The sequence below is a fragment of the Penicillium macrosclerotiorum genome, assembly GCF_028827735.1.
Source record: "Penicillium macrosclerotiorum strain IBT 26536 chromosome Unknown utg000003l_segment0_segment0, whole genome shotgun sequence".
Lineage (NCBI taxonomy): Eukaryota > Fungi > Ascomycota > Eurotiomycetes > Eurotiales > Aspergillaceae > Penicillium > Penicillium macrosclerotiorum.
Genome location: NW_026643083.1, coordinates 2601113 through 2613102, shown reverse-complemented (window position 1 = coordinate 2613102; position 11990 = coordinate 2601113). Strand labels below are relative to the sequence as shown.

The 11990-nt window shown below is 53.2% G+C and overlaps 7 protein-coding genes across 7 annotated transcripts; 4 read left to right on the top strand and 3 right to left on the bottom strand.

Annotated features, from left to right (window-relative positions):
- Positions 1-267: 267 nt before the first annotated feature.
- N7462_003839 (uncharacterized protein) lies at positions 268-504 on the top strand (the record flags this gene model as incomplete). Its single annotated transcript, XM_057075565.1, has 1 exon — positions 268-504. The coding sequence occupies one exon, from the start codon at positions 268-270 to the stop codon at positions 502-504; it is 237 nt and encodes a 78-aa protein (XP_056935070.1).
- Positions 505-964: 460 nt separating this feature from the next.
- N7462_003838 (mitochondrial 37S ribosomal protein mS45) lies at positions 965-2354 on the bottom strand (the record flags this gene model as incomplete). Its single annotated transcript, XM_057075564.1, has 2 exons — positions 965-1648; positions 1887-2354. The coding sequence occupies 2 exons, from the start codon at positions 2352-2354 to the stop codon at positions 965-967; spliced, it is 1152 nt and encodes a 383-aa protein (XP_056935069.1).
- A 2121-nt stretch (positions 2355-4475) lies between these two features.
- On the bottom strand, positions 4476-6329 carry N7462_003837 (uncharacterized protein; the record flags this gene model as incomplete). Its single annotated transcript, XM_057075563.1, has 1 exon — positions 4476-6329. The coding sequence occupies one exon, from the start codon at positions 6327-6329 to the stop codon at positions 4476-4478; it is 1854 nt and encodes a 617-aa protein (XP_056935068.1).
- A 132-nt stretch (positions 6330-6461) lies between these two features.
- Positions 6462-6890, top strand: N7462_003836 (uncharacterized protein; the record flags this gene model as incomplete). The annotated part of the gene is made up of 1 exon (XM_057075562.1): positions 6462-6890. The coding sequence occupies one exon, from the start codon at positions 6462-6464 to the stop codon at positions 6888-6890; it is 429 nt and encodes a 142-aa protein (XP_056935067.1).
- A 1824-nt stretch (positions 6891-8714) lies between these two features.
- Positions 8715-9050, top strand: N7462_003835 (uncharacterized protein; the record flags this gene model as incomplete). The annotated part of the gene is made up of 1 exon (XM_057075561.1): positions 8715-9050. The coding sequence occupies one exon, from the start codon at positions 8715-8717 to the stop codon at positions 9048-9050; it is 336 nt and encodes a 111-aa protein (XP_056935066.1).
- Positions 9051-9790: 740 nt separating this feature from the next.
- Positions 9791-10424, bottom strand: N7462_003834 (mitochondrial 37S ribosomal protein bS16m; the record flags this gene model as incomplete). The annotated part of the gene is made up of 3 exons (XM_057075560.1): positions 9791-9835; positions 10011-10203; positions 10348-10424. The coding sequence occupies 3 exons, from the start codon at positions 10422-10424 to the stop codon at positions 9791-9793; spliced, it is 315 nt and encodes a 104-aa protein (XP_056935065.1).
- A 405-nt stretch (positions 10425-10829) lies between these two features.
- On the top strand, positions 10830-11851 carry N7462_003833 (NADHX epimerase; the record flags this gene model as incomplete). Its single annotated transcript, XM_057075559.1, has 5 exons — positions 10830-10841; positions 10906-11020; positions 11077-11142; positions 11216-11310; positions 11384-11851. 5 exons carry the CDS (start codon positions 10830-10832, stop codon positions 11849-11851), a joined length of 756 nt encoding a protein of 251 aa, XP_056935064.1.
- Between the last annotated feature and the right edge of the window lie 139 nt (positions 11852-11990).

Below are 11990 nucleotides of genomic sequence, written 5' to 3'. Positions count from 1 at the left end.
CCAATCCAATCCATACAACCTATTATAGCACTGCGGTTCCCATTCCCCTCGAAATATTCTCTCTCCTCCTCGCTATACTTTCTCACCCCGGGTCCCACCGTCAAGCAAGAATAAGCAGAATTCGCTTTGTCGTACAAGGCGATCTTCCCACTCTGCTTCGATCTACCCAACAACCCAACTCACGCGCTCTCTTCCGTCCTGTATTCCTGGATCGTGGTTCCAAAAGAGCTCATCATTATCACCACCGTCCCCCGTGTGGCCTCGTCCATGCCCTCCACGTCAGACCCCAGCCGTGCCCAATCTTCTACTCCCCCCGCCGCAACTATGTCACCGCCAGCAACTCCACAGCCCACACCCAGCTGGGCGCAGAACATCTTCGCCTCAATCCGGGGGTTTTTTACCGTGGACAACGGCACGGCACAGAGCGAGGCAGATGCTGTTGAAGGGTGGATGGGGGTGCGGAAAGGCCGGGGGAGGTGCCGATCTGTTGGGGAGGCGCATTGAGGGAGCGGAAAGGGTAAATTCAAGAAGCGGACTGCATCAAAGTGCATCAAAGGGATGAAGATTATGTGCTCGGTGCCGGGCTCGGGGTCACTGAATCAGGGCTTATGGCGCATGGGGGAGACTTTCTTGGGAAGCGCAGTGCTTCAGGCGTCTGGGCTGATAGCAGGAGGGAAATTGCATGAGACATTTCTGGAATGTATTTCGGTGCATAGGTTACAGAACAATCGAGAGGGTGTATGGCCCTAGCTCAAAGTCAAATATGAAGAGAATAGATCCATGGTGTATGGAGTAGTATAGATACAGGGGCGAGTAAAGACTCCGCCATACTGATGTATAAGTTACAAGTACAGGTCCTTTGTCCCCCGGGACCTCAGTGCTCAGACTGGTGATCTCGAGAACAGAAAGGAATTGAATGCGGAAGGTGGCGTAGATGCAGTCACGGCCGTCCTCGATGCGAATTTCAAGCCTCCACACGAGTGGGGATCTTGACAGTGCCGCGCTTGCGGTCATTGAATGGCACACCGTACCGCCGGCCGGGAGCCCAAGGGGCGCGGCCATCCGCACCCGTAGTCTCCTTGGTGAACTTCACGTCCTGGATGCGGTAGTCAAAGCGGCCACCTTCGGGCTCGACGTGCTGAAGACTCTTCTCGCGGCGAGCCTTAGAAAGCTCACGGCGCTTCTGCTCGACCTTCTCTTGCTTGTCAAGGCGCTCCGCGTGGCGGGCCGCTACTTGGCGACGCTCATCGGGGTTGGCCATGCGGTCAAGTTCTAGCTTGACAAGCTGCGGGTGTGGAATACGAACATCGGCAGGCTGGAGGACCTGGCGCGCGTTCTCGCCCTTGCCAACCCACTCGATTGAGTTAGGGTTCTGAATAAGCTCGTCGACAAGGTCTGACGGGTGAGAGATCTTGTCAGCTACAGCTTTCTCCAGGGCCGGGGCGCCAGAGAAGACGCGCCCAGCATCAACACGGGTGAAGGATCGGGATTCGGGCACAGGGTAAAAGATCTGGGCGCCGGTGGAGGGGTGGGCGGAGAGAGTGTTAATGGGTTCGTGATAAGTTGGACGCTCGCCATCCTGGGCCAGCGGAGTGGTCGGAACCATCTCGTGAATTGCGCGGGCGTATGGTAACGCCAAAGGTTTGCCCTGAAATGACTTTATCAGCTCAAGGAATCAAAAAAAGAAATATCCATGTATAATGAATGAAAGATGGCAGTGAATGTATCAGATATAAAAAATTTCTAACCAGTCAAGCGAGTAGCTTGTGTCTTCAAGACTAATCGATTTTTTTTTGACTCATCATATGCGTCGAAGAGGGAAATCCTCAAGAACGAGGGCCAGGAGTGAAGCAAGGAATGAAAGGAACGCAGAGACAAGTTCTTACCTGTGCTCGTTGCCGCCGCTCCATCTCTACCAATCTCACAACAGCCGCAATGCGCTTCATATCGATACCAAGCTCAACACTGACAGCGCGCAGACTCTTTTTCTTCTCCACGACCTGCACATAAATCTCATTTCGGAGATCCTCGCTGAGGATACTCTCGCTAAGAAAATTCCGGTTGTTTGGGAATGGCCGACTTGACTCAGCATCCCCATCCCGGGCACTTTTCAAATAATTGGTTTCGCCCGGGACGTGGTGTTTGAGGGCAGCTCCTGGACCATTCAACCACTCGAACATTTGCCGGCGGAGCTTGGTCTGGGGAGCTGCTGTCGCGGAGAATTGACGCGAGAGAAGTTGTGATGAGGGACATGAAGAAGGGGGAGAGGATAGAGAGGAGGAGGATTGGGAGGAGGAAGTGAGATAAGGAAGGAGTGCGTTGGACACGCGCCGGCTCTGTATCCGGGGTGGCATCTTGGTGCGTGTGGAACCAGCAGCTTGGAACCGAGGAATTGATGGGAATAAGGAGGGAGAAATCAGAATTCAATGAAGAATCCAATGGTAGACAAAAGCAGCGGCCGTCGATAGCCGGGTGCTGCAATTGGTGAGTTGGGGTTTGTGAGTCTGGAGATTGTTGTGGCAGGGGAAGAAACTTTTCTGCGCGGGAAGGTTGGTCGTTCAGTCACGTGATTGCGGTCTTCCGAGAGCACGAGACCCGGTAGTTTCGTCTTGAGAGGAGCCAAGAACGCCCATAGGAGAAAATAGAATATCGTTTTGTTAAATTGGAGATTTGAGGTCATATTTCCAATAAGCCTAGCCTTTGGTAGTCTTCAATCTAAAAAAAGATATCTAGGCCAAATAGTGCTCGTTCACAAAACAGCTCCCCAATATATTTCTGATGGGGGCGCTTGGAGAACAGACCATATTTGAGCAGCAACTCGGATAATAATAACTTGAGAATACCAATAATTGAACAATTTCTATGTAACAGTACATAATACCTTAAGGTAAGTCATTGACTTCAGAACTCGATCAAGAAAACGGAGAAAAATGTCGAGTGCAATCAGTAAGTCCATTGTATGAAGTACAGACGTGAAGCAAATGTATCGGTATCATGATTCCCAAGCAAAAGCAACGATAGCTTGCATAAGGAGATAATCAGAAAAAAGAACCTCCGGGTACAACAAAGATACAAACCAGAAAGGACACACCCACTTCTCTCGCTTCCATGTTCCCAGTCAAGCTCAACGCGGTTTGTGTTGTCCTGTCAAGTCCAGGACAACACAAACCTCCCACCCGTGCCCTCGACGTATTGAACAACCCAAGCCACCTTTAGAAAAAAAAAAAAAAAAAAAAAGAAAGATGTGACTCGAGATGTGACTCGCTGCATACATAGGTAGAAAACATACAGAAACAAGCTTAATTCAGGCGAGCCGATGGAGGTGGAAGAGGGCCAACAAACAATCGGGAGATGTAATCTCTTCGAGCCCTTCACACAGAGGAAGTGCGTCATGTATCGCAACCAAGTGGCCGTAGACATGCCCTGGATGTCGTTTCTTGTTCTGTTAATCGCTAGCCGGACAGAAGCACGTGTATGGCGGTTATGATGAGGGTGATAGCAGAAGAGTAAGTAAACCCAGAAGCCCAAGTCCATAATATCAACGCCAGCGATAATGCGTCGAGCTCATGCCGTGAAGCTACGACATTCCATAACTCATGCCATCAAGAGCCGAGAGGGAAATTAAAGCGGAAAAGAGAGAAAAGTTTGTAAGGGCACAAAGAAAAATAGGTAGTTAAAAGCCACATAAGAACACCTTTCGGTACCTGCATAAAGGACACAAGTTTGCAAGGGAGAAGTTTGAGAAAAAAGACTCTGAGCAAAAAAACAATAAGATCCATTTCCAGTTCACACATGAAGATGCATTCGATAAAGCAGTTGGATGTAAAGGGGAATCACGGTCGAACAAATAAAAAAGACAACCCATCCTCGGCCAGGAGCCACTAGCAGCCACACACGACGTTCGAGGGGGGAAATAAAGAATTAAGCCAGGAGCCGATGAACCCCTTCCCCACAAACTAGTTGAGGGAAGACAAAAGCATAAGCAGAACGGGAAAACAAACCAGAAACAACACAAGGGTATGAGGGTGGTGATGAAGTAACGCAAATGGTCGACAGAATTTCAAACGCGCTGTGCGAGAGCGCCGTGCCCCGACCACAATAGGAATACAAGCTTGCAATGACCTGAAATGCAATCCTCCCAAGGGAAATAAAACTGAAAAAAGAGAAAGGAATGTTGGGAAGAAAAGAAAAGAGCGCCCGAGTCCCCATGCAATAAAAAAAAGCACGCATAGAAAGCAAGCGAAGCCAAAGCAGCAATTAAAAAAAAGGTCAGGAAAAAGAACCATAACAAGAGAAGAGAAGATAGAAAATAGAAACAGATAGAGTCCCGAATTTCAATACTCCCGAGAGGTATGCAGCCGCCGAATGCTGAATCTAGCTCGCGAAACGAAAGGAACCCCCAATGCGCCAAATACCCCAGTTTCGTTCATCAAACATGCCGGACATTATCTCAAGTATAATGCTTAGGGTCTTCTTCAGCGACCCATCATGTAATCGGGGTAGAAGGAATTGAAGCCGTTCATGTTCGGCCCTGCGTTGTTGCCAGCGGCGCCACCAGGGGGCGGCGACATCATCATGGAATTGACTCCGTTAGTTCGGATACCTAGGCCCGAGCCGTGACTGAACGACCCGTTGCCAATCATGGCATGTGGATTCCCAACTGGGGTGCCATGCATGTTGTTTCCGTGAACGTTGTTGGCATGCACGTTGTTGCCGTTGCGCATAGGCATGGGCATGGCGAGACCTGGGGGAGCAGCCAATCCAGGAGGCGGTCCACTTACTGACGAGAACATATGGCTGTGCATGCCGCCCAGACTGCTACCACCGGGAACACCACCTGGCCCGGAAAGTGGGTTGGCTGGGTTCATGCTGCCAGGTTGGCCAGAGCGCACGCCCAGAGGATTCTTGGAGAAACTGAGACGAATGCCAGTCTTGACGCTGTTGGAAAGCTTGTAGCCATACAGCTCATTCAAAGCCTTGCTTGCCATAGCAACTTCATCAAATTCGACAAAACACATGGGGCCGTTCTGCTTGTTCCGAAAACACAGTCGCTTGTAGCCACGCTGCTTGGAAAAGAGGGCTTTGAGTTCTTCCTCCGAAGTATCTGGGGGCAGGTTGCCCACGTAGAGGGTGTTGCATGGCGGGTTCAAGTCGTTCGGGTTTGCGGCAGGAAGGCTATGGCGCGGAGTGTGCTGACTGCCATAGGGGAAACCATGACCATGGTTCACGGTGCCAGGGTAGGCAGATGAAGGGCCACTCCCACTCATGCGCTGGCCGGGGCCATTGGACGCGTAGTTGGGCAAGGGAGGGGATGACATCGTAGTGGACAAGGAAAGATTGGCAAAGCGACCAGTCGGGATCTGAGGATTGGTGGACCGGCGTGGGACGGAAACCGAAGCTGAGTGTCCATTTTCCGCGTAACCCACAGGATCTTTGAGCAGCTCGCCTGTCTCCTCATCAGGATCCTCGTCAATCATGGACTTGCCGGTGACGCGTGGGAGATCACCGACTCCGTTGCCGATAGGAGACTGGGGAGAAAAGAGACTGTGAAGGCGGGAACCGGACTCGGATGCTGACGGGAGACCCTCACCGATGACCTGCGAGGACGGGTTGGCAGACAGCCGCTCGAGACTCTGGAAAGTGCCATTGAAACGAGAAGACTGGCGCTGACGCGACAAGGGTCCATTTGTCGGGACACCGCCCAGCAATCCATGAGTCGCGGTATGATCAATCGTGTTGCGACGCGTATTCGAAAGGTTGGATCCTACGGGACCGGGATACATTTCGACCACCATGTGCGCGTCGTTTTTCGAGTTCGGCTTTCCATCGAGCATGGCTCGAGCCTCCTCGGCTGCGGGCAAGGAATTGAAGCGTGCGATCGCGCTGAGAAATCCGTCATCCTCCGGGAGGTCGGAGTTCACAAAGTCGGCGTCGACGAGATCCTTGGCGAACAAGAGCATACTGCGGAGGGCTTCGCGGCTGGTGTTGCGCGGCAGTTTGCGCATCAAGATCGCGCCACCACCACTGCCGCGCCCCAGGCCATTCAGACCCTGAAGGTTGCGGTCCGCGTCGCCGAGGCGCATTCCGTTATCGAAGGAGGTGGAGGGGCCGAGTGGCGAAAAGGGGTAGGTGAAGGTAGGGCCTAGAGAGGTGGGCGCTTGCGAGACCGTCGGGCTATACACGTCGGTCGACATCGCATGCTGAGTCGTCGCGGGTACCTGGGAAGAGGACTGGCGAGGCGAGGAACCAGAAGACACGGACTCGGTGCGTTGGGTCGTGCCGAAAGAGCCTGGACTCGTTCGAGTGGACTGGTTCGAGCTGCCGCTCATCCCTCGGTTTCTGTCGTAGTATTCGAGCTCGAGGGTGCGCGACACGAAATAGAGAAATGACGGGCGACCCCAGCAGCTGGGAGAGGAGGGAAGCGGGGGATCGATGAGAGGATCCGAAGGTTTAGGTGAGAGATGGACGATCCCTGTGGCGCGGCGCGCGAGAAATGCGACCGAGGGCTTTGTCGTGGATTTGCAGAAGGAAGCGCGATGCACGAAATGCGAGGTGAAATTAACGAATCGATCGGATGGCGAGGTCGCGAGGATAATCGCTCCTCATCGGACCTGCGACAGTGGCGCGCGTCGGGTGCTGATCACGGTGGTTTCGCGGTGTCTCGCGGCGTCTCGCGATTGTCTCTGGGTCTGTCTGAAACGTCCTCAACCGGGAAGGGGGAGGTGCGAATGGAAGGGAAGACGGGAGTCGCGCGACGATGGACAAGGATCAGGGGGAAGCCGGAGAGGTCGGAGCGGAGGAGGGAGGATGCAAGAAGGAAAAAGGAAGAGGCGGATGGCGAAGAGTGGATGAGTGTCACAGTGGAGGAGGGGGGGGGGTGGGAAGAGTAGGGAAGGGGGAAGGGGGGGAAGAAAAGAGTCCGGAACGGTCGCCAGCGTCCGTTTCGACCAGCGAGAAAGAGTCCACCAGGCGCCAGATCCATGGATCTGCTCCACGACGCGACGGCAACGGGGTGACGAAGTCGTTACAGGGGAAGCATCCCGGGGTGGTACCTGGGAGTCTTCGAGGGGGTACTTGCGTGTTGGGGGACTGGGGCTCAACAGGACCGGAAAATACCCGGAAACAGACCTAGACCATCCAGGCACCAGGTATCGTTCGTAGGATTCTAAGTACCCAGCCGATAGATGACAGAAAATGACCATACGGGGTTAATAGATTACAGGGCGGTGGCCACTGGAGAAGCAGGCCGCTTGCAGAACGTGGTCGAAGTGCGTGCCCCGAAAGCCGGTGGAATGCGTGGAATGCCCCGGCTTTTTGGTTTCTGGTTTTTTCTTTGGTTTCTGGGTCTCGTTGTCCTCTCGGTCCACCGTACGGAGCACTCTAGAGGGGGGGGGGCTTAGGCTTGGGCGGTGGCTCTCCCCCGACCTTCCCTGGACCTCTCACCATCAAGACTCGGTCGTCTCTTTCCTCCTGCATATTCTATACGTATATTACTGCTATTGATACTCGATGTCATCGACGATTTAGGTGCCGTAGCATTCGGAATATGAGCGAAGATGCCTCGCCACCTTCACGGGCCCTGCATCGCTGGCCGACAGACCAGAGAGGTTTCTACCAGCTGAAAGAGTCTTCGGTACAATCACTACAATCGTAATGAGTCTGGGTTTGCCAGAATAATGTCCCTTGTTCACAGTACCCGCTGCGGCCTCCCGTTCAAATCCCGACCCTAAATGCCCGAGGGTCTGGATAATGGGAAGCAGCTAGACCGACTGTGGCCTCTCGCGCGTCAGGAAAAACGGCTGAAGATATGCCCTTCATGCAGACGCGGCGCGCATACAAGGTGTAGCCAAGACGTGGCCGTAGAAATCTAGAGAAGCCTGATCGGCAGCGGATGAGAGAAAGAAAGAGACACGGCACTCTTGGCCCCCATAGAGAGAAACATGGAGGTGCAAGGGTAGTCTTTGTCCTGGAGGGAGCCAGGATGCTCCTTGACCACTGGGATCCCGAGGAGAGGGGGAGAGGAGGGAAGAAACCCTGTCGCGGCCCCAGTCAAGTGCCGACGCCCCGATCGCGCCCATCCATAACGGACTTGCAGCTGCTCGGTCGGGATTGCAATGATCTGAGGCGATAGGGCGATCGGGGCCATCTTCGACCTTCAGAGCCGCGATGAGATAGACGCAAGCCAGCACGAGGCATGATACATCTCAGACGCAGGTGCTGGAGAGTCCATGATCATCAAAGCGTACCGCGCATCCAGTACTGTGTCGGTTGAATCTCCCCCGCCTCTCCATCCCCCATGCATACCCTTCGAGCGGTCGGAATACAGCTCTCGACCGTCGCGCAATTCAAGGCCCAGGACCCTCATCATTTCAATCAGTGTCTCAGGGACAAAGTCCCGCAGGGGATTGGCCGCCGGGACATTCCCTATTGTCACACTGCAGTGCCGGATACGAAGGCAAGCGCGCCTTTCCTGCAGACGCAACATACCGAGTGGAGAGGGGAACTCACGATTGAGTCAGTCGGGTCAATTCCTGTTACAGCAGAAGGGCCCCAAATCCAACGCAGGATTCGCGGATCAAGTCAGCAGGCTTCAGATCAACCCCTGTGGGTATCATGGTATACGCCGTAGTCAGCATCTAGACAAACCGCGACATCCAGAACGCGTCCATGCAAGTTGCCCGCACCGTCGCAGGGCCTGTCCAATCCATGGAATCATGGAATCCGTGAACTCAAATCGCTGGCGATCCTCCAGGGTCGCTGACCAATGGCCACGGGCTCGACCCCCGGCGCGCTGCGGATTGGCCGGCGCGCTGAAATGGCGTGGGCTTATCGAAGGCGTCGCGGACCCGGCGCGACAGTCTGGTTGGGCCGTGGCGACAAGCACCACCCCCGATCTTTGGGGCGCCGACACTGAACCCGATCAGGACTGGGAAAGTCGGCTCGTCTGGTCGTGCCTGGGAGGAGTGGTCATAGGTGCGTCACGGGGATGGCACCGCCGCGGAATGCTCTGTCTACCAGACGGCGTCGAGAAAGGGACGGTCGAAGCGTGAGAGACGAGGCACTCCATGAACAATCGATGTTCGTGAAGAATGAGAGGGGGGAAGGGGTAATTTTTGTCGCTGACGAACGAGCTCCGTTGGGGTCAGCGATCCACTTCTATCATAATGGGACGACCTGTCGGGCAGCCTGGTCATTGCACACAGGAAGGCACCAAAGCTTACCGGCGCATCGGCCTACGAACGCGTTCGAATCAAATTTCCGTCCCCCTGCGTACCCCGGCTGTCATGTGAAAGATCTACAGTCGGGAAGGCTCCACCGCGTTACTGACGCGAAGTATGCCCGGTCGAGTCATAATAGATAGAATTCCATGCCCCAAGAGGCTTAGAGGCTCCTCTCCTCAGGGTCCCCATCGGGGACAGACGAAGGGCGGTTTTTTTCAGGTAATGTACAATAGTATATGGAGAGGGTGTATCGGGCTTGCGCCTGGTGACCCTGAAAGAGGGAGTTCCCAAAACAATCGGTCCAACGCGCAACGCCGCAAATGCAGAAAACAAGAGAACCAAGGGAGATTGAGGTACAAGAGAGCGCCAGCCATCGAAACTGCCCACAGGGGTCCCGGGCTTTCCATCCTTGACTTCTCGTCGCGTCGCAGAGCCCAAGGCGTTCGAGCACAAGCATGATGATCGATGATGGCAGCCAGGTTGTGAGGCAGAGAGGTTGGAGACGAAATGAAGTCCGAACAGTTCCGCATAGCTGATCATTCTCGGTGAAAGGGGTAGAAGAAACCGCATTACGCCTTGTGGTAGGTAGCGGGCTTCTGCTCAACAAGACCAGCCTGTAAACATGGGACATGCCGGGTTAGCCGAATCATATTCAAAGCATGTTCATCCTGTCACTTGAATGTTGAATCATGGCATCAAATCTCAGATAAATAGATCATTGGATAGCCACTTCGAGCCTCCGATCTGATCCTGGAAGTTGCTCGTACAAAACGTTCAGAGTCAACTCACCATGTCCATTAATTTCCATACTGGATCGCTAGGCTGCGCACCAACACCCAACCAATACTTTGCGCGGGCTCGGTCGAGCGCAATCTCCTTGTAGGGGCGGGTATGAGCATTGTCATCGTAGAGGTTCGTCGGGTTCCTCGGGATAGGGTTGTAAGTGCCGATAACCTCGAGGGGCTTCGCGCCGCGAGCAGACCTAAGAACAATAGAGTTAGCTCTGAAATCAAAAAAAACAATCAAAAGAAAGAAATCATTGAAGTCGATTACTCTCCCTCCAGCCTGATGATGGCAGAAGCATTGAAGACAGAATGACAAGCGGAATCCCCAGAAAATTACATACCGAGCCTGCGCAACAACGATGTTGTAGAAGGGGTTGTGTTTGTTGCCGAAGCGTGCCAACCGAATTCGGAGAACCATGGCGATGTCGGTGTCTATGTATCCCGGTACAATCGAGATGGGCAGGGAAGTAAGTGATCTGACGACTAGAATTGAAGCCCCGAAATGCACTCCGCAAAAGTTCAGGAAGTCGCGGGACAAAGGTTGTTCCGAGCATTCCTGATGGGGGTTAGCGCCAAGCGGGGCATGATGCAATAAGCCTGGGCCGCTTTCTGATGTATACCACTCCAAGTCCATAGTCTACCTTCTAACTTCTCAATTACTGAAAGCTGTTCCTTCAGAAACCCAAATAGTTTATCAAGGGATTTAACTAGGGGCTTAACTCCTTTTCAAGGCAACAAAACTAGCCCCGGGTGTATGTACCGCTCTGCTTTGCTTCGTTGGTCTCCTCTCCGCAGCATTCGCCAATACACTAAAACTGCAACGATGTCATTGAAGGTGCGCTTGAAGCAAACTGCTCAATGACTCACAACGGGCCAAAAATGATGCTTATCTATCGCAGGCTATCTCCGCGGAGGATGCCGCATCTCTGGACAAAGATCTCATGGATGTGGGCATTGGTGGATGGTCGCTGGATCAGTTGATGGAGCTTGCGGGCCTCTCTGTTTCCCAGGCCGGTCAGTTCCGAAACTCGTGTTTGAGGATCTTATCTGCTCATGACCTGATATAACAGTATGGCGAATGCACCCCCTCAAAAATGGCAAGAATGTCCTGGTAGTGTGCGGGCCTGGCAATAACGGTATGCAACTTGTTATTCCCACAATGCATGCGAGATCGAGGCAAGATTCAATTCTCTAACAATCCTAATACAGGCGGTGATGGCCTCGTTGCAGCCAGACATCTTGTTCATTATGGATACAAACCTTCCGTGTACTATCCCAAAGAAGGCAAAAATGAACTCTACCAAGTAGGTCTCGAGAGCAATTATCCGTGGCTGGAGCTGCGCGCACCCATGCAATACTATTCTAACAATCATCAAGCGTCTCAAAACTCAACTTCTGAATCTCTCGGTTCCCTTCGTCACCGACTTCACGGCTGCGCTCCAAAGCACAGACTTCCTTATCGACTCCATCTTTGGGTTCTCTTTTGGCGGGCCTCTGCGCGAGCCCTTCCCTTCTATTATATCGCAAATCGAAACTTCACCAGCTCCGGTCTTAAGTGTTGATGCACCGAGTTCCTGGGATATTCAAGCAGGCCCGCCAAAAGAGGGCCCTGGGGCGAAGTTCATGCCTGCAGGGTTGATTAGCCTGACCGCGCCAAAGCCGTGTGTGACGTTCTACAAGGGCAGGCATTTCGTAGGAGGTCGATTCTTGACCCAAGGCATCGCAGCGAAGTACGGGCTTGACTGTCCGTTATATCACGGAATTGACCAAGTTGTGGAGGTGTTTGAGGATGATGAGGGCGGCTTTACGTATAAGTCACCGGAGAAGGGCGGATCAAAAGTCTAGCATCCACAAAACCGGGATGGCTGAACGATGTAAGCAAAGAAAGGAAGATAGTAACAATGTGTGGATATTGCGTTGTCGTCATTAAGAAAGTAGCGTGAGTAAGAAACCTATCTATGTCCGCGGTAAGATACAACAATAG